This window comes from Epinephelus fuscoguttatus, linkage group LG10, assembly GCF_011397635.1.
Source record: "Epinephelus fuscoguttatus linkage group LG10, E.fuscoguttatus.final_Chr_v1".
Taxonomy (NCBI): Eukaryota; Metazoa; Chordata; class Actinopteri; order Perciformes; family Serranidae; genus Epinephelus; species Epinephelus fuscoguttatus.
Genome location: NC_064761.1, coordinates 34,436,056 through 34,456,986, shown reverse-complemented (window position 1 = coordinate 34,456,986; position 20,931 = coordinate 34,436,056). Strand labels below are relative to the sequence as shown.

Here is a 20,931-nt window from a genome sequence, read left to right as displayed (position 1 = left end):
TGAAGTGTTTCATAACAGCACTGACTTCAACCTTGCTCCATGGCCTTTTCACACATCTTCTTGACGATTTGACCTCTGTCAATCAAAAGAAAATTGTATATGTTAAGATAGGGAAGACAATAACTGTTACAATTTAATTTATATTTTCTTGAAATAACTTGCCACTGAAATGTAGGTTACAAATGTTTAGGGTTGTCCCCTGATAGTCGAATATTCGAATCAATAGTTGGAGATCCCGTAGATCGACTGAGATTTCTTTAGTCGAGTATTCGTTTTTGTTGTTGTTGTTGTTTTATCAGTCAGTGTGCAGTGTACTGCTGGGGAAATTTTGGTCCCCAAATGTAGCTGCAAGGATGGATGGAGTCCTACCTTTGGAGCTGGTTACCACACTCTGGGTTGTACACAGTTTCTTTTGCCCTGGAGAACCAATACATGATTTTGTTAGAATAGCTAGTACAAACCATTTGTGGAGAAGTTTATTTTCCAAAAGAAACAATGCTATTTATTGAACATAAGCTGTAACTTGAACTTGATCCCTAAAATTATATGAAGATGTGAAGAGAGACAACTCTACAATTTTGAAGGACTAGATGAAATTGCACGTCACTATGCATGCACTCAATATGAATCCCACCCCCATCCAGATTAAAAAAAAAAAAAAAACTTCTATCCAATCAAGATTTGGTAGTAGTGCTTTGGTGTTAACTTTGATATGGACTGACTTTATGAGGACATGACATGACTCTGTAAAGAGTAAGCATTCATGATTGGACTTAGCTGTTCTGGAATGTTTGAAGGGAAAAGTTACAGCATTGTCAACAGGCTGATGGTCAACTGTGACAGCTTTTAGAATACAGAAATGCGGGGTGACCGGTAGTCGAGTGGTTAGGTCGTACCACATGGGTGCTAGCGCTCTGAAGAGCAGGTCCCGATTCAATTCCTAACCGGACGGACCATTTACTTCATGTCATTCCCTACTCTCTTCCCTGCATTTCCTATCTTTCTCCACTGTAATAAAGGCCACCTAACCAACAAATATTTAAAAAAAAAAACAAAAAAGAAGAATATAGAAATGCATGTAATCCAATCACCGCCTCATAGCTAGGTGAGGTGGTTAAATCTGTTACAAAATAGAGATGATCATGTACTGGAATTGGAGGAATGATCATGCACTGGAATAAATTCACTATTATTAACTGTCTATGTTGATAGCATAAAATCAAACTTAGATAGTAAAGGTAATTAATTTAGAGTAAAAACGAATCAGAGTTTGGTCATTATGTTCACGTATCTGTCTGGGTCTGTCTCACCAAACAGTTAGAGGGCCACATCAGCTCTCATTCACTGAGAAATACCAGAGGCTGCCTTCAAGGAGACGAAGCAAGGTCTGTCCAAAAAGTAACTTGATATGTTGTAAGCCGCTTATTTGAAGAAAAAAGTTGCTATTGTGGTCTGAAAGACACCAAACATAGTAAGTGATCCAAAGCTTAAGTCGTCACCCTCTATGGTCCTGAAAATGCAGTTTACCTCATCATAAGGTTAACAAATTCAAGACTGTTCACTAAACCCGATTTCTAGAATACCCCTCTGAATCATTACTACAACTTTAAACAAATAAAAACTGTACCTTTGTAACTCTTGGCCACATCCTGGATAGATTCCATTCTTTTTCTTTTCTCTAAGGAAAAAAAAATTAAAATTGTAAACTTCTTCAATCTGAACTTTTTTTTTTAACATCCATTAGAAGCAACATATTTATGTTCCTTAAGTTTGATTCCATTCTAACTGCAAAGTAACAAGTAATGATATATCCAATGAATAACTTATACTATAATACTACAATCTGGATCCATATGAACAGTGAACATTAGAGGCAAATTTAACAAATAACACTGAACACATTCTAAGTATATTAAAGTCCCTTTGTAGTACAGGCCCCTGACAGCATTTTATATAATTTACACCCATTATGAGAGCTAAAGGTAGTTTAAAGCAAAACTTAAATCTGATTTCTCCCCCTTTTAGAATACATACAGCACAGTAACGCTGCCTGCAATATAGCAAGGGCAATGTAACGGCGGGCTCCACCGGCTGCAAGCGTAGCGTCACGTCAGCGTAGCGTCGCGGGCGTATTCATTTGGGCTCCACTGACCGCGTGCGGGCGGCGTAGCGTGAAGCCAGCGGGGTTGTTTACCGTTTGCGAGCGAGAGGCTTCATGAAATGTTAAAGCATTTCCCACCTAAGTAATTACATATATTTGAGTTATCTACAAGTTTACTGTAGGCTACTGTTTGTCATCTACTCGCTTTCAAATGTCCGCCACGGACATTTACACAATGTCACGGATAAACATGAGTAAATGCATGAAAAAAAAAAAATCACATATCACCTCTGAAAATGGTTTATTCAATTAAAAACACATTGTGCTCGTTTAGCACACTATTTCATGTAGTTTTTATCTGCTGGAGGGTCGCATAGGGGAGCATAGCGCGACAAAAATAGAAGAGCCGTGTAAAATAGAGAGTTGTCGCGCGACAGACGGCGGTTGTTGTGCCGCTCCTGTTGCCAGTGGAGCCACTGTAATTGATTAACAGGGTGGCGAGCTGCTACGGGACTCGCGCTGCAGACGTGTCACGCCGCTGACGTGCCCGGTGGAGCCCGTCCATAAGGCTTTCCCACACATTACCAGAGGAGCTGGTGACCTCTTCAGGCGTCTTCATTTCTTGATTTTCTGGTGAAAGAATACAAAAAAGGCCTTCAGCATCAATTGAAGTTAAGTGATCAATGGTAAATGGACTGTACTTATATAGCCCTTTTCTAGTCTTATCAACTACTCAAAGCACTTTAGAGATTTTTGATGGTCCTGGTCTTCTTTTCAGTTTCAATTGTCCATCATGTTTACGCATTACTTCTTGATTATGTTCATAATTACCTTTGTTCCGCAACTTCTCAAGTAACCTCTTTCTCTCTTTTGAGTTCTTAGGGAATGAGAATGCTTCAGCAATATCAGGCTCTACTTTCTCATGCTTTTTAAGGTGACGAGATATTTTAGACTGAGGTGTTTTGCAAACATAGCAGTAATTTTTGATGTGCAAGAAGAGACTTGTGGTGCTGCTGCAGTCTCAGTAGAAAAGACTCTGTTGTACTTCTTGGAAGAGTCTGGGTATTACTTGTAGTAGGATCATCAACATCAGAACAGGGTTCACTATCAGGTATGAAGTCATCATCAATGCCAACTCTGCCAGAGTTGGAAGCATCCTGTCCTCCTGTTCCATGCAGGATATAGGTTGCAGGACTGTCTTTGTCCTTTCCTGGGAAGAAAGTGAGTCAACTGGTCCACTCTTGCGATGTGGTAGGTTTAGATCCTCACTATCACTAAATAGTTCAGTGTCAGTTACAACATCTTCATCAGAGTTGGATCCATCAGACCTTGGTGCAGTGTCAGCTATGTAGAGATCACCAGAGGAACAGCCATCACTACTTGCAGAGTCAGAAACAATCTCATCGGGTATAACATCCTATGCAGAAAAAAGAGCTTATATTAACCCCAAAAATCTACTACTGTGTAAGTCACAATCCGACACCAAGAACACTTTAAAATCAAATTTAAAATGGAACCAAGGAAAATGAACATACCAGCGACTGATTCTTCTTGAAAAAGCAGGATTTGTGCCAGGATCTTGAACACACTAAAAGCACATTGAAATGAAAAGTTAGCAAGTTGTGCTAATGCTTTTGTTTTAATTTAACATAAAACTGCACTAAGGTAGGGCTGCACGATAAATCGCATTTTCATCGCCATCGCGATATGAACATGCAAGATAAACGCATCGTAAAGACCGCCTGAACTGCGATGAATGAAAAATCAGTGTTAATACTCGTACATGCATTTACACTCAGCATGTGAGCATTTGGGGAAGCCCTAGACACCGTTTGGCTAATTAGATGAAGCCTCAGCTACCCTGTCAGGTCATGTGTCATTTGCTGGAGGTGAACAAGTAGGAAGGAGAGAGGAGCAAGGAAAATATGAAGAAGTTGTTGTGAACAAGCACAGTACTTTTGCTACTTGGAATTATTTTGGATTCAGGAGAGACGTTTTATGGACGTGCACTGTCGCAAGTCGATAATGCTGAGGACATTTGGAGGATATTTCTCCTTCCTCTTTGTATTTCTGCCATTTTCTCCTCTGTGAAACTCTGAAGCCTCCTCCTCCTAACACTGTTTCACTTTAGGAGCTCTCTTAAGGGCTAAGATACTTTACAGGGTTCCTAGAGCTTAAGGCAAGTTAAATTTAAGACTTTTTAAGACTTTTTTAATGCCACTTGAAATGAAATTTAAGACCAACGACACAATCAACACAAATGAAATAAATGAATAAATCCAACTCCTCATTTGATTTGTATGATTGGTGTTTTGTCATGGTGTTCAGACACCACAGTACCTTTGCTTTTAGCTAGGTGTGCACCCAAACACTAGGTTCATTCGAGATGAGCCAGGCCTGTGCAGATTCGATCACCGCGATCGGCGCACAATGCATGCCGGTTAGTTTTGTGTCCAACTTCATCCCGACTTGCTCTGATGTATTACAAAAGTCCTCGGCGTCGCAGTTTTTAGAGCCAGGCGCTGCAGTTGCTCTCCACCGACTGCACCGCCTGGCTCTCACCTGATCTAACAGCTGACTGGTTCAGATGTCAACTCAACAAGATGACGTTTTAGATAAACTTTTAATTTTTGATGAATTTTAGAGATTAAGATTGTATTTGTTTGATCTGAAGGTTTATTCTGTGAACAGAAACATGTTGTGTGACTGATGGTGAAGTTTAGTTTTCAGAGACTGAATATATTCATCATAAACTATACAGAGTCTACTGTATATTAATATTGGACGGTTTAATTATTGAAGTATTTAGCAACACAAAGACTTGTGGTCAGTGGGATGTGAGGATTCTTAAAATAAGCCCTGACTGTATCTGACTGATCTTTAATGAAAGCTGTTGTCTTGTATAAAATATGAACCTTATAGTCAAGCACTGTTTATTTAGCCTGTGTAGCTGAGGCGACAGGTCAAACTGATATGATGCTGATTTACAGGAGAATTCATGTCAAATGGAGTTGGAGTTTAATAAAAACACGTTTGAAATCATTTATTTCATTATTCAGTGGGCATGGACTATTCGATTTTTGGGGTCTAGCAGTATACCTATTAAAAGAGAACGACATAGGAACTGTAGAGCTTATATACAACCTTATTGTCATCGCAATACTGAACAGTGTTACAGTACATTGCAGATTCTCCTCATATCGTGCAGCGCTACACTAAAGACAACAACAACAAAAACTGTTTGAGTGACATGAATACGAACATTTGCATGTGAGACCAAGCCATTTTAGACTGGAGACAGGTCCTGTGCAATCTTCACAATGGTCCAAACAGCTGACAAGTGAGCAGGTAACACTATGGTGGCACTGAGGAACCAATAAGGTATATATCAGTAATGATCAGTGTTGGAAACCCTTAACATAGGGTAAAAACACTTCTGAAGACTTCTGAGCAGTACCAACTTCTGACACCCATTATATAAAGAAATGCATGAAGGCCTAATACACACCCCCACCACAAACCCAATACATGAACGCCTGATTAGGAAAATGTCCTCTTAAGTACATTCTGACATAACCACACACACAAACCCAATTCCTACTGTCCTTACAGGACACTTTGTCCTGACAGTCCTGTGCTGTGGCAGGTACATGTAGTGTACAACATTCAAAAGTGTGAAGACTTCTGAGCACAGTCATAAGATCAAACAAAACAGTATTATGTCTAGAAGTAAAATCATGATATTACAAGAATACTGTCAACTTACAATGTCATCCTTTAATGTTGACGGAGCTGCCCTGACCTCTGTCATCAAATCACGACCGCTGCACACCTCCTGTGACTGAGTCAATGACAGGCACAAATGTGAGTTTATTTTAAGCTAAAATAATTCATTTTCATTCTGCAAACACTGTGTTACAACACTGGCCATGAGTATGGCAGAAATGTCAGTTAATAGTCAGCAGGGAAGAAGGAAGACCGGAATAATGAACTTGTACTATAAAATTCTAAAGACCAAAACCAATTCTACTGTATTGAAGGTGACACATAAAGCAAACTAACTATGATGGCACAAACTACAACTTGCCTTTTCTGAGCCTGGCTCACTTTCTCTCAACAACAAAATTCCATGACTTTTCCAGGTTTTCCATGACCGTGGGAACCCTGACATAAGACCTCAATACTTTCAGGACTTTCCTGGTCTACAGTCCCTGACAAAGTCTTGTCGCTTATCCTAGTTGTAGGAACAACAAATAATAACCTGACTTGTAGTTGATCAATTGGGTTCAGAAATAGCTTATATGAAAGGCAAAGACCTTTAGATTATGCTTATTATACCAAAATAAAGTTGAGTGTCATTCATTGAGTTTTATCATTTAATTAGGACAGAAAGGTCAGATTTTGCTTGGACAAAAGTCTTGTCGTGTCTTTAAACGATTCAACCAATCACAGATTAGAGCTCCACCTGTGACAAATACTGTAATTAACACATTCCCTGGTGTGTCTAAAAGAACCCCAGCACACCAGACCTTCATGTGAAGTGCAACCTGACCGCTGACAACATGCCAAAGATTCAACCACAGACCAAAGTGCTGATCATCAAGAGCCTGAAGACCAAGTCTGCTGCTGAGGTGGCAGACATCTTCAGTGTATCCAAACGTCAAGTGGAGAGGATAAAAAAAAGATTTGAAGAAACTGGTGACGTTCATGACAAGCCCAGGTCAGGCAGACCCTGTAACACAACTGTTAGAGAGGACCGTTTGTTGCTTCGGCAGTCCAGGGCCAGCCCTTTTCAACTGCAGCAGAGCTACATCAGAACTGGTCACCAGAAACCCCTGTATCTACCAGAACAGTTTGTCGAATTCTCTCACGCAATGGTCTCCATGCCGAATTACTGCTCACAAACCAGCATTAAACAGAAGACAACAAAAGAATCGTGTTGCATTTGCCAAGGCCCACAGCTTGCAGAAAGGATGGACAGTGGAAAAGTGGCAGAAGGTTGATTTTTCTGATGAATCATCCATTGAACTGCATCCCAATTGCCACAAATACTGCAGAAGACCTGTTGGAACCTGCATGGACCCAAGATTCACCCAGAAAGCAGTCAAGTTTGGTGGAGGAAAATCATGGTTTAGGTTACATCTAGTATGGGGTGTGCGAGAGATCTGCAGAGTGGATGGCAACATCAACAGCCTGAAGTATCAAGAGGTTCTCGCTGCCCATTGCATTCCAAACCACAAGAGAGGGCAAATTCTTCAGCAGGATGGTGCTCCTTCTCATACTTCAGCCTCCACATCAAAGTTCCTGAAAGTGAAGAAGGTCAAGGTGCTCCAGGATTGGCCAGCCCAATCACCAGACATGAACATTATTGAGCATGTCTGGGGTAAGATGAAGGAGGAGGCTTGGAAGATGAAACCAAAGAATCTTGATGAACTCTGGGAGTCCTGCAAGACTGCTTTCTTTGCCATTCCAGATGACTTCATCAATAAGTTATTTGAGCCATTGCCAAGACGTATGGATGCAGTCCTCCAAGCTCATGGGAGTCATACACAATATTAATTCTTTTTCCCAAGGCACCATGACTTTATGTTCTGATGTTATTGGAGCATGTTTGTGTATTCAACAGAAAGTATCATTTCTACAGTACATTATTTTTGTATGCGACAAGACTTTTGTCCAAGCAAGATCTGACCTTTCTGTCCTAATTAAATGATAGAACTCAGTGAATGGCACACAACTTTATTTTGGTATAATAAGCATAATCTAGAGGCCTTTGCCTTTCATATAAGCTATTTCTGATTCCAATTGATCAACTACAAGTCAAGTTATTATTTGTTGTTCCTACAACTTGGATAAGCGACAAGACTTTTGTCAGGGACTGTAGAATATCATTTGATATTCTTCAACTTTTCAGGTTTAATATGACCATGGAAACCCTGAACATACATCACCAACTTCTGACACCCATTATATAAAGAAATGCATGAAGGCCTGATACACACCCCCACCACAAACCCAATACATAAACGCCTGATTAGGAAAATGTCCTCTTAAGTACATTCTGACATAACCACACACACACCCAATTCCTACTGTCCTTACAGGACACTTTGTCCTGACAGTCCTGTGCTGTGGCAGGTACATGTAGTGTACAACATTCAAAAGTGTGAAGACTTCTGAGCACAGTCATAAGATCAAACAAAACAGTATTATGTCTAGAAGTAAAATCATGATATTACAAGAATACTGTCAACTTACAATGTCATCCTTTAATGTTGACGGAGCTGCCCTGACCTCTGTCATCAAATCACGACCACTGCACACCTCCTGTGACTGAGTCAATGACAGGCACAAATGTGAGTTTATTTTAAGCTAAAATAATTCATTTTCATTCTGCAAACACTGTGTTACAACACTGGCCATGAGTATGGCAGAAATGTCAGTTAATAGTCAGCAGGGAAGAAGGAAGACCGGAATAATGAACTTGTACTATAAAATTCTAAAGACCAAAACCAATTCTACTGTATTGAAGGTGACACATAAAGCAAACTAACTATGATGGCACAAACTACAACTTGCCTTTTCTGAGCCTGGCTCACTTTCTCTCAACAACAAAATTCCATGACTTTTCCAGGTTTTCCATGACCGTGGGAACCCTGACATAAGACCTCAATACTTTCAGGACTTTCCTGGTCTACAGTCCCTGACAAATGTCTTGTCGCTTATCCTAGTTGTAGGAACAACAAATAATAACCTGACTTGTAGTTGATCAATTGGGTTCAGAAATAGCTTATATGAAAGGCAAAGACCTTTAGATTATGCTTATTATACCAAAATAAAGTTGAGTGTCATTCATTGAGTTTTATCATTTAATTAGGACAGAAAGGTCAGATTTTGCTTGGACAAAAGTCTTGTCGTGTCTTTAAACGATTCAACCAATCACAGATTAGAGCTCCACCTGTGACAAATACTGTAATTAACACATTCCTGGTGTGTCTAAAAGAACCCCAGCACACCAGACCTTCATGTGAAGTGCAACCTGACCGCTGACAACATGCCAAAGATTCAACCACAGACCAAAGTGCTGATCATCAAGAGCCTGAAGACCAAGTCTGCTGCTGAGGTGGCAGACATCTTCAGTGTATCCAAACGTCAAGTGGAGAGGATAAAAAAAAGATTTGAAGAAACTGGTGACGTTCATGACAAGCCCAGGTCAGGCAGACCCTGTAACACAACTGTTAGAGAGGACCGTTTGTTGCTTCGCAGTCCAGGGCCAGCCCTTTTCAACTGCAGCAGAGCTACATCAGAACTGGTCACCAGAAACCCCTGTATCTACCAGAACAGTTTGTCGAATTCTCTCACGCAATGGTCTCCATGCCGAATTACTGCTCACAAACCAGCATTAAACAGAAGACAACAAAAGAATCGTGTTGCATTTGCCAAGGCCCACAGCTTGCAAAAAGGATGGACAGTGGAAAAGTGGCAGAAGGTTGATTTTTCTGATGAATCATCCATTGAACTGCATCCCAATTGCCACAAATACTGCAGAAGACCTGTTGGAACCTGCATGGACCCAAGATTCACCCAGAAAGCAGTCAAGTTTGGTGGAGGAAAAATCATGGTTTAGGGTTACATCCAGTATGGGGGGTGTGCGAGAGATCTGCAGAGTGGATGGCAACATCAACAGCCTGAAGTATCAAGAGGTTCTCGCTGCCCATTGCATTCCAAACCACAAGAGAGAATTCTTCAGCAGGATGGTGCTCCTTCTCATACTTCAGCCTCCACATCAAAGTTCCTGAAAGTGAAGAAGGTCAAGGTGCTCCAGGATTGGCCAGCCCAATCACCAGACATGAACATTATTGAGCATGTCTGGGGTAAGATGAAGGAGGAGGCTTGGAAGATGAAACCAAAGAATCTTGATGAACTCTGGGAGTCCTGCAAGACTGCTTTCTTTGCCATTCCAGATGACTTCATCAATAAGTTATTTGAGCCATTGCCAAGACGTATGGATGCAGTCCTCCAAGCTCATGGGAGTCATACACAATATTAATTCTTTTTCCCAAGGCACCATGACTTTATGTTCTGATGTTATTGGAGCATGTTTGTGTATTCAACAGAAAGTATCATTTCTACAGTACATTATTTTTGTATGCGACAAGACTTTTGTCCAAGCAAGATCTGACCTTTCTGTCCTAATTAAATGATAGAACTCAGTGAATGGCACACAACTTTATTTTGGTATAATAAGCATAATCTAGAGGCCTTTGCCTTTCATATAAGCTATTTCTGATTCCAATTGATCAACTACAAGTCAAATTATTATTTGTTGTTCCTACAACTTGGATAAGCGACAAGACTTTTGTCAGGGACTGTAGAATATCATTTGATATTCTTCAACTTTTTCAGGTTTAATATGACCATGGAAACCCTGAACATACATCACCAACTTCTGACACCCATTATATAAAGAAATGCATGAAGGCCTGATACACACCCCACCACAAACCCAATACATGAACGCCTGATTAGGAAAATGTCCTCTTAAGTACATTCTGACATAACCACACACACACAATTCCTACTGTCCTTACAGGACACTTTGTCCTGACAGTCCTGTGCTGTGGCAGGTACATGTAGTGTACAACATTCAAAAGTGTGAAGACTTCTGAGCACAGTCATAAGATCAAACAAAACAGTATTATGTCTAGAAGTAAAATCATGATATTACAAGAATACTGTCAACTTACAATGTCATCCTTTAATGTTGACGGAGCTGCCCTGACCTCTGTCATCAAATCACGACCGCTGCACACCTCCTGTGACTGAGTCAATGACAGGCACAAATGTGAGTTTATTTTAAGCTAAAATAATTCATTTTCATTCTGCAAACACTGTGTTACAACACTGGCCATGAGTATGGCAGAAATGTCAGTTAATAGTCAGCAGGGAAGAAGGAAGACCGGAATAATGAACTTGTACTATAAAATTCTAAAGACCAAAACCAATTCTACTGTATTGAAGGTGACATAAAGCAAACTAACTATGATGGCACAAACTACAACTTGCCTTTTCTGAGCCTGGCTCACTTTCTCTCAACCGGGTGAGATTGTTCTTCACCGGGTGCCTGAAATTGTAAAGAGGAAATGTACTGTTTAATCACTTGACTGGCAGCACTATCACTTAGTGGTCTTTAAGAAAGAAAGACAGGCGATAATTATGTTCATATTCACCTCAAAAGATGAAAGATTACTGTAACAATGTCATTATACACAACAAAAATTCCATTACTTTCAAATAACAGGGTTCCCACACATTTTCACAGACACAATTTCAAAACCTTTCCATGACTTTTCAAGGACCCATAATATAATTTCCATGACCTGGAGAAGATTTAAGAGGTCCTGGAGGAAGTTTCAGGAAATAGGAGCTCGCAATGTGCCAATGATTACAGTAAGATAGCCTAATTAATTACACTGCAGACAACAAAATTCCAGGACTTTTCCAGGTTTTCCATGACCGTGGGAACCCTGACATAAGACCTCAATACCTTCAGGACTTTCCTGGTCTAGAATATCATTTGATATTCTTCAGCTTTTTCAGGTTTAATATGACCATGGAAACCCTGAACATACATCACCAACTTCTGACACCCATTATATAAAGAAATGCATGAAGGCCTAATACACACCCCCACCACAAACCCAATACATGAACGCCGGATTAGGAAAATGTCCTCTTAAGTACATTCTGACATAACCACACACACACCCAATTCCTACTGTCCTTACAGGACACTTTGTCCTGACAGTCCTGTGCTGTGGCAGGTACATGTAGTGTACAACATTCAAAAGTGTGAAGACTTCTGAGCACAGTCATAAGATCAAACAAAACAGTATTATGTCTAGAAGTAAAATCATGATATTACAAGAATACTGTCAACTTACAATGTCATCCTTTAATGTTGACGGAGCTGCCCTGACCTCTGTCATCAAATCACGACCGCTGCACACCTCCTGTGACTGAGTCAATGACAGGCACAAATGTGAGTTTATTTTAAGCTAAAATAATTCATTTTCATTCTGCAAACACTGTGTTACAACACTGGCCATGAGTATGGCAGAAATGTCAGTTAATAGTCAGCAGGGAAGAAGACCGGAATAATGAGCTTGTACTATAAAATTCTAAAGACCAAAACCAATTCTACTGTATTGAAGGTGACACATAAAGCAAACTAACTATGATGGCACAAACTACAACTTGCCTTTTCTGAGCCTGGCTCACTTCCTCTCAACTTCGGGTGAGATTGTTCTTCACCGGTGCCTGAAATTGTAAAGAGGAAATGTACTGTTTAATCACTTGACTGGCAGCACTATCACTTAGTGGTCTTTAAGAAAGAAAGACAGGCGATAATTATGTTCATATTCACCTCAAAAGATGAAAGATTACTGTAACAATGTCATTATACACAACAAAAATTCCATTACTTTCAAATAACAGGGTTCCCACACATTTTCACAGACAAAATTTCAAAACCTTTCCATGACTTTTCAAGGACCCATAATATAATTTCCATGACCTGGAGAAGATGTTAGAGGTCCTGGAGGAAGTTTCAGGAAATAGGGAGCTCATGTGCCAATGATTACAGTAAGATAGCCTAATTAATTACACTGCAGACAACAAAATTCCAGGACTTTTCCAGGTTTTCCATGACCGTGGGAACCCTGACATAAGACCTCAATACCTTCAGGACTTTCCTGGTCTAGAATATCATTTGATATTCTTCAGCTTTTCAGGTTTAATATGACCATGGAAACCCTGAACATACATCACCAACTTCTGACACCCATTATATAAAGAAATGCATGAAGGCCTAATACACACCCCACCACAAACCCAATACATGAACGCTGGATTAGGAAAATGTCCTCTTAAGTACATTCTGACATAACCACACACACACACCCAATTCCTACTGTCCTTACAGGACACTTTGTCCTGACAGTCCTGTGCTGTGGCAGGTACATGTAGTGTACAACATTCAAAAGTGTGAAGACTTCTGAGCACAGTCATAAGATCAAACAAAACAGTATTATGTCTAGAAGTAAAATCATGATATTACAAGAATACTGTCAACTTACAATGTCATCCTTTAATGTTGACGGAGCTGCCCTGACCTCTGTCATCAAATCACGACCGCTGCACACCTCCTGTGACTGAGTCAATGACAGGCACAAATGTGAGTTTATTTTAAGCTAAAATAATTCATTTTCATTCTGCAAACACTGTGTTACAACACTGGCCATGAGTATGGCAGAAATGTCAGTTAATAGTCAGCAGGGAAGAAGGAAGACCGGAATAATGAACTTGTACTATAAAATTCTAAAGACCAAAACCAATTCTACTGTATTGAAGGTGACACATAAAGCAAACTAACTATGATGGCACAAACTACAACTTGCCTTTTCTGAGCCTGGCTCACTTCCTCTCAACTTCGGGTGAGACTGTTCTTCACCGGGTGCCTGAAATTGTAAAGAGGAAATGTACTGTTTAATCACTTGACTGGCAGCACTATCACTTAGTGGTCTTTAAGAAAGACAGACAGGCGATAATTATGTTCATATTCACCTCAAAAGGTACCAGCCCCACTCTTGACCAATCAAATTACTCAAAAATAACTGTTGTATAAAATAAATTATAGTTAACACTGTCATTAACAGAACATGAGACCCTTATCTCACCATTGAGCGCCATGGCCAAGAGGAATCGCCATAGTTATATGTGATCTCCTCGCCTGGAAAGATTTCCTTGACAGCAAAAAGACACAAGTGTGGCTTTCCTTGGACCATTATTCTTTTGACTTTACAGTTGGGCTGTATGTGATCATCATTCACTAGTCGTCCCAGTGTTCCATCCTCTTTTGAAGCATCTATGCTGTGAGACAAATAGACCAGAAAAAAAACTTTAAACTTTGCTTGGGGTTAAATTCTTAAATTGTCATGAGAGAAAAAAGACCTTCAGCCCAGCCTTGGCTTTCATGTAAAACACAAACTTTTTTAAAAACACATACGTATACTATTACACTTTTCTCACTAGCATATTGTGCAACAAAAGCCCTTTTTTTGTTAGACAGCTGCAGTCTTGTCATTTTCTCTTCCAAAACAGTTGGTTACTTCATCATATGATTTAACACCCTCTCATTTGTCAGTGTTTCCCTAGTTTTTTTGCTTTGCGCGGGGTGGGGTGGGTGAGGGTGGTCGGGGGGTGATCCTAGGACCTTCTGCCCACAGGACCCCATTACAAGAGCATTTGTACCTGACAAACATTTAACACAGATTTGTGTTCACATTTTTTATTTTAGAAATGGAACACTATTTTTCGGCTCGCCGACATACTTAAATGATACTCAAAGATGCCTTATAACTTTAACTATATATAAAGCAGAGTCCTGCACTGGGTCAGGTACCCGCTGATTTGCGCATGTTTTTTTAAAAATGTTTTCCCGGTTCGATCTGGGTGGAAAAAATAATATGCAGGTCGGATCGGGTTTTAGATAAACACATCAAAATTAATATAAAAAATAATAATTGAGCTAAAAACTAATCTTGTTAGTTAGTTCGTAAACTACAGATATCTCGGTCATTATTTACTCTCTGAGGATCGCCTTCGCTATTTCGCAACAGTCATTGGTTCAGCTGTTTACACGCGTTTCACCATCTAATAACACAATTTGTGATTGACGACACATGGCTGCCACCGTCTAACAAGCGCCGCCTTCAAAACAGTAAATAATTATTTAGGTATTTGAGTAGTAAGTGGATAAAACGTACAACTATCACTTTACATTACTTCTCCTCGATGGATTCTAAAACACGTGACGGCTCGTAACTGCTGAACGTCGCTCTGGACAGAAAGTAAGTCTATTATTACACATGTAAAGTTCCTTTACATAGATTAAAAGTTTAAAAGCGTTAAACGTAACAAACAAGTGCTTTTACACTCGTATGGGAGAAGAACACAGAGGGTTGATGATGGGGCTGAAGTCATGTTTTTATTGTGAGAGCTGCTTCATTCAGGTCGTTGTTTACTGACTGGCACCTTAACTGTGGCGATATGCTGTTCAATATTCAGTCAATATGATCCAAAATGATTACTTTAAATCCGGGTTATGGGTTGGGCTGCGGGTCGTGTTTCAACGGGTCGGACCGGGTTGCAGTACTAATTGGCCTGATGCGCGGGTTTGCGGTTCGGTGCGGTTTTGTACATCCCCGGGTCGGGGCGGGGCGGATCTTGAAAATTGGACCCGTGCAGGATTCTGATATAAAGTATGCCTCCTCTGTATGGATAGAAAATTCAGTTACAACAAAATAATCTCTCTATATAATCAAAGATTATATAAGTTGTTTCAAAGATTTCATTAAATGCATATTGCAAGTTGTGAAGAGACACTCGGCACATTTTCTTTTAAATCAGCAGCTGCAGACTAAACTGCTGCAAAAATGCGTAAAAGTAAATTGTCATGAGCCAGAAATAGATTAAGGGATTTTCCTGTTTGTTTTCAAAGAGTTTTTATTCCATTATATTTCAATCGCATATAGCGACGGACATGATTTGATTTCAAATTGGCAGCATGCTGTGTATTTAAATGGTATGAGCCAGTCTAGATGTGTTTATTTGTTTGCAAATTGTTTTATCTGTATGTATAGGCCTTCAGTTTCTTTATGTTCATGTTAGAAGAGTGCAGGCTTCTGCAATATTTATTTATTTATTCAAGTTACGCACTGAGTTAATTGACAGGACTCATTTTATTTGAAATTACTGACTTTTCAATAAAAAAGATTATATACTGACATGCCTATCAATTGCATATCAATTATTTTTAGGCTCAATAAATTCAGATAATATTTGACCGTAATTTCAAACATTTGTCCGGTAAATTGAAAACCAACTGGTCACGCTGTCCAGTGCCAATTTTTTTTTTTTTTTTTTTTTTTTAGGGGAAACACTGACAACCAGATGCCAACCCATCAATCAAATAGTCCTACAATTTCAATCTCTCTGTAAAGCACTTTGGTCCAGCATTTGTTTTTAAATGTACACACAAATAAAACTACAACTTCAAATAAGAGGAGTAACACTTTGAAAAAAAAATTTTACATATGAGTAAATGAACAAGCAGCAAACTTACCAGTAGCGCTTCCCATTCCACATGAAATCGAATATATATTTGCTTTTGTCATCTGCTCCTACACTCAGGGACAAAACTCCCCTGTACTCCACCACAAAACTTTTTGGTTCGATGTATTCCTGTGTAAACACACCTCTCCTGAAGAAAAGAAAGAAAGAAAACATTAACATAAGCTGCTACTTCTAAGACCACCAACCTCATTTATGGCTTCTTTTCAAAGAGACATTAAGACAGAGAGGAAGACCGACAACAACAATTTATAAGCGCCTTAAAAAAAAACAGAGTTAGTAAGTGCTGTTAATAAAAATTAGTGATGGCCAAATGAAGCCTCGTGAAGCATTTTCTGAGCCCACTAGATGGCGCTTTTGTTCATCAAAGGTTGAAAGCACACTGAATTGCCATTCTTTGAGCCTCTTTCTTTAAGCAATGAGTGCCAACTAGTGGGCTCAGAAAATAAAGAACATGCTTCATTAGGCTTCATTTGGCCATCAATAATATAAATAATAAAACAAAATGTTAATGACTACAATCCAGAATAAAATGAAAAATGAAAAGACTTAGAATTACAATCAGTTCATATAAGCCATACAATGAAAGCAAATCTTATTTTAAGAGGTAAAGGAAGACAATGTATGGGTATATGGCATGTAGGTAGCAAATTGGTTTACATTATTAAATAAATGTGGGTTTTATCTGGATGGGGTGCCCACATACAGTATCTCACATAAGTGAGTACACCCCTCCCATTTTTGCAAATGTTTCATTATATCTTTTCATGGAACAACACTAGACACTAGAAATGACACTTTGATATAACTTAAAGTAGTCAGTGTACAGCTTGTATAGTAGCATAGATTTACCTTCCTCTGAAAATTACACAGAACACAGCCATCAACATCTAAACAGCTGGCAACGTAAGTGAGTACACCCCACAGTGAACATGTCCAAATTGTGCCTAAAGTGTCAATATTTTGTGTGCCAACCATTATTATCTAGCACTGCCTTAACCCTTTTGGGCCTTGAGTTCACCAGAGCTCACAGGTTGCTTCAGGAATCCTCTCCCACTCCTCCATGATGACATCATGGAACATATCTATGTGAAGACACTTTGCGCTACCCCACCTTCAGCTTGAGGATGGCCCACAGGTGCACAGGTGAGTTTAGAGCTGGATACATACTTGGCCAGTCCATCACCTTCACCTTCAACTTCCTCAGCAAGGCAGTTGTCATCTACTAGGTGTGTTTTGGGTCATTATCAAGTTGGAAAACTGCATTGCAGCTCAGTTTCTGAAGAGGGACGATCATGCTCTGCTTGGAATTCAGGTTTCCCTAAATGAACCGAGCTCTTCAGAGCCGGCAGCACTCATGCAGCCCCAAACCATGATGCTGCCACCACTATACTTGACTGTAGGCAAGGGACAGCTGTCTTGGTGCTCTTTCAGCATGTGTGGCACCTTGGTGAAGAGCACCAAGACAGCTGACCCATGCCCAAAAGGGTTAAGGCAGTGCTAGATAATAATGGTTGGCACACAAAATATTGACACTTTAGGCACAATTTGGACATGTTCACTGTGGGGTGTACTCACTTATGTTGCCAGCTGTTTAGATGTTGATGGCTGTGTTTTGAGTAATTTTCAGAGGAAGGTAAATCTATACTACTATACAAGCTGTACACTGACTACTTTAAGTTATATCACAGTGTCATTTCTATAGTGTTGTCCCATGACAAGATATAATGAAACATTTTCAAAAATGAGAGGGGTGTACTCACTTATGTGAGATACTGTATATTACAAGCAGTACATCTGGTGAACATTTTTTTATTTGCACAATCAACATTGAATCCTATCTATAATAAACTCTACACTTGCATGTTAATGTGTTAATTAATAGTAACATGACACTTTTAACTTGAAGATGATTTAAAGGATTAGTTAAAGCAGCTGTAAGCGGTTTGATGGTTTGGGATAACTTTCTATAATTTTGCCCGCTCTCTTATAATGCTGCACGATTGATCTAATCGCAATCGCGATGTCAGGCTGTGCGATTACATAACCGCATAAAAGGCTGCGATTTGCAATTTAATGTAGGCTAAATAAATGTTAACGTGTGTGCCTGTGAACGTGACTGCCTCTCCTGTAGTGTGTGGAGTTTATTGACATCACGCCCACAAGCTATCCTGGCGCGTGCAGCCCGTGCAGCAGTGACCAACACAGACGCTGAAGAAGAGCATGAGCTCGACCATGAACAGCCTGAGTTGGTGGCAAAAAAATGTCTGTTACATGGCGAAACTTTGGATTCAGGTATGGCGGCGTTGAACAGACGCGTGCTGTGTAAGTGTAAAAGTTAAAGTCGCCACTGAGACAGGGCGTGGCGATTTTAACTAATTTACACAGCACGTCTTTCTGTCCAACGTCGCCGTACCTGAAAGACATGCTGTGTAAAAGTTTAAAAGTTAAAATCGCCACATCCCGCGGCAACACGACCAATCTATATCAGCACTCGAGACGGGACGTGGCGACTTTAACTTTTAAATTTTTACACAGCACGTCTTTCTGTCCAACGTCGCCGTACCTGAAAGACATGCTGTGTAAAAGTTTAAAAGTTAAAATCGCCACGTCCCGCGGCAACATGACCAATCTATATCAACACTCGAGACAGCACAGGGAAAAGGAGGAAAAAGCATGCGAGAGAAAGCCGAGCCGTGTAACGTTAAAGACAAAGAGACAACTGAAAGCTGCCAGAGCCTCATAAAACAACATCCAAGCACAGTTACGCAACTTTGCTCGGGTTCGGCCCACTTGACATGCTGCTGTGTTGTGCTATGGCATGCTGGAATTTGTCATTTACGTGTTTAACGCCTGAACGCAACACAGGCTCGCTCCACTGTGTGTACAGTGCCGTGCTGCGCTGCTGTGTGAGCAGCATGTTTGACTGTGCTCAGTCTGTTGATGGTCATTGACACACTGTCTGTCCATAACAATAACTACAGTACAGGCCAAAAGTTTGGACACACCTTCTCATTCAATGCGTTTTCTTTATTTTCATGACTATTTACATTGTAGATTCTCACTGAAGGCATCAAAACTATGAATGAACACATGTGGAGTTATGTACTTAACAAAAAAAGGTGAAATAACTGAAAACATGTTTTATATTCTAGTTTCTTCAAAATAGCCACCCTTTGCTCTGATTACTGCTTTGCACACTCTTGGCATTCTCTCGATGAGCTTCAAAAGGTAGTCACCTGAAATGGTTTCCATTTCACAGGTGTGCCTTATCAGGGTTAATTAGTGGAATTTCTTGCTTTATCAATGGGGTTGGGACCATCAGTTGTGTTGTGCAGAAGTCAGGTTAATACACAGCCGACAGCCCTATTGGACAACTGTTAAAACTCATATTATGGCAAGAACCAATCAGCTAACTAAAGTAAAACGAGTGGCCATCATTACTTTAAGAAATGAAGGTCAGTCAGTCCGGAAAATTGCAAAAACTTTAAATGTGTCCCCAAGTGGAGTCGCAAAAACCATCAAGCGCTACAACGAAACTGGCACACATGAGGACCGACCTAGGAAAGGAAGACCAAGAGTCACCTCTGCTTCTGAGGATAAGTTCATCCGAGTCACCAGCCTCAGAAATCACAAGTTAACAGCAGCTCAGATCAGAGACCAGATAAATGCCACACAGAGTTCTAGCAGCAGACCCATCTCTAGAACAACTGTTAAGAGGAGACTGCGTGAATCAGGCCTTCATGGTCAAATAGCTGCTAGGAAACCACTGCTAAGGAGAGGCAACAAGCAGAAGAGATTTGTTTGGGCCAAGAAACACAAGGAATGGACATTAGACCGGTGGAAATCTGTGCTTTGGTCTGATGAGTCCAAATTTGAGATCTTTGGTTCCAACCGCCGTGTCTTTGTGAGACGCAGAAAAGGTGAGCGGATGGATTCCACATGCCTGGTTCCCACTGTGAAGCATGGAGGAGGAGGTGTGATGGTGTGGGGGTGTTTTGCTGGTGACACTGTTGGGGATTTATTCAAAATTGAAGGCACACTGAACCAGCATGGCTACCACAGCATCCTGCAGCGACATGCCATCCCATCCGGTTTGTGTTTAGTTGGGCGATCATTTATTTTCAACAGGACAATGACCCCAAACACACCTCCAGGCTGTGTAAGGGCTATTTGACCAAGAAGGAGAGTGATGGAGTGCTGCGGCAGATGACCTGGCCTCCACAGTCACCGGACCTGAACCCAATCGAGATGGTTTGGGGTGAGCTGGACCGCAGAGTGAAGGCAAAGGGCCAACAAGTGCTAAACACCTCTGGGAACTCCTTCAAGACTGTTGGAAAACCATTTCAGGTGACTACCTCTTGAAGCTCATGGAGAGAATGCCAAGAGTGTGCAAAGCAGTAATCAGAGCAAAGGGTGGCTATTTTGAAGAAACTAGAATATAAAACATGTTTTCAGTTATTTCACCTTTTTGTTAAGTACATAACTCCACATGTGTTCATTCATAGTTTTGATGCCTTCAGTGAGAATCTACAATGTAAATAGTCATGAAAATAAAGAAAACGCATTGAATGAGAAGGTGTGTCCAAACTTTTGGCCTGTACTGTAATTCTGCCAATGTACTTCTAATAGATGGA

General features: G+C 40.3%; 2 protein-coding genes across 2 annotated transcripts in view; both read right to left on the bottom strand.

Moving 5' to 3' along the window:
- Nucleotides 1-20,931, bottom strand: part of LOC125896420 (NACHT, LRR and PYD domains-containing protein 12-like) — a 45,550-nt gene that overhangs the window by 20,465 nt on the left and 4,154 nt on the right. The gene's annotated exons all lie outside the window — the stretch shown is intronic.
- Nucleotides 5,687-16,419, bottom strand: LOC125896425 (histone-lysine N-methyltransferase set-1-like). The gene is made up of 4 exons (XM_049588983.1): nucleotides 16,287-16,419; nucleotides 13,840-14,032; nucleotides 13,561-13,620; nucleotides 5,687-5,942 (listed from the first exon to the last, which is right to left on the bottom strand). Exons 1-4 carry the CDS (start codon nucleotides 16,307-16,309, stop codon nucleotides 5,859-5,861), a joined length of 360 nt encoding a protein of 119 aa, XP_049444940.1. The 5' UTR covers nucleotides 16,310-16,419; the 3' UTR covers nucleotides 5,687-5,858.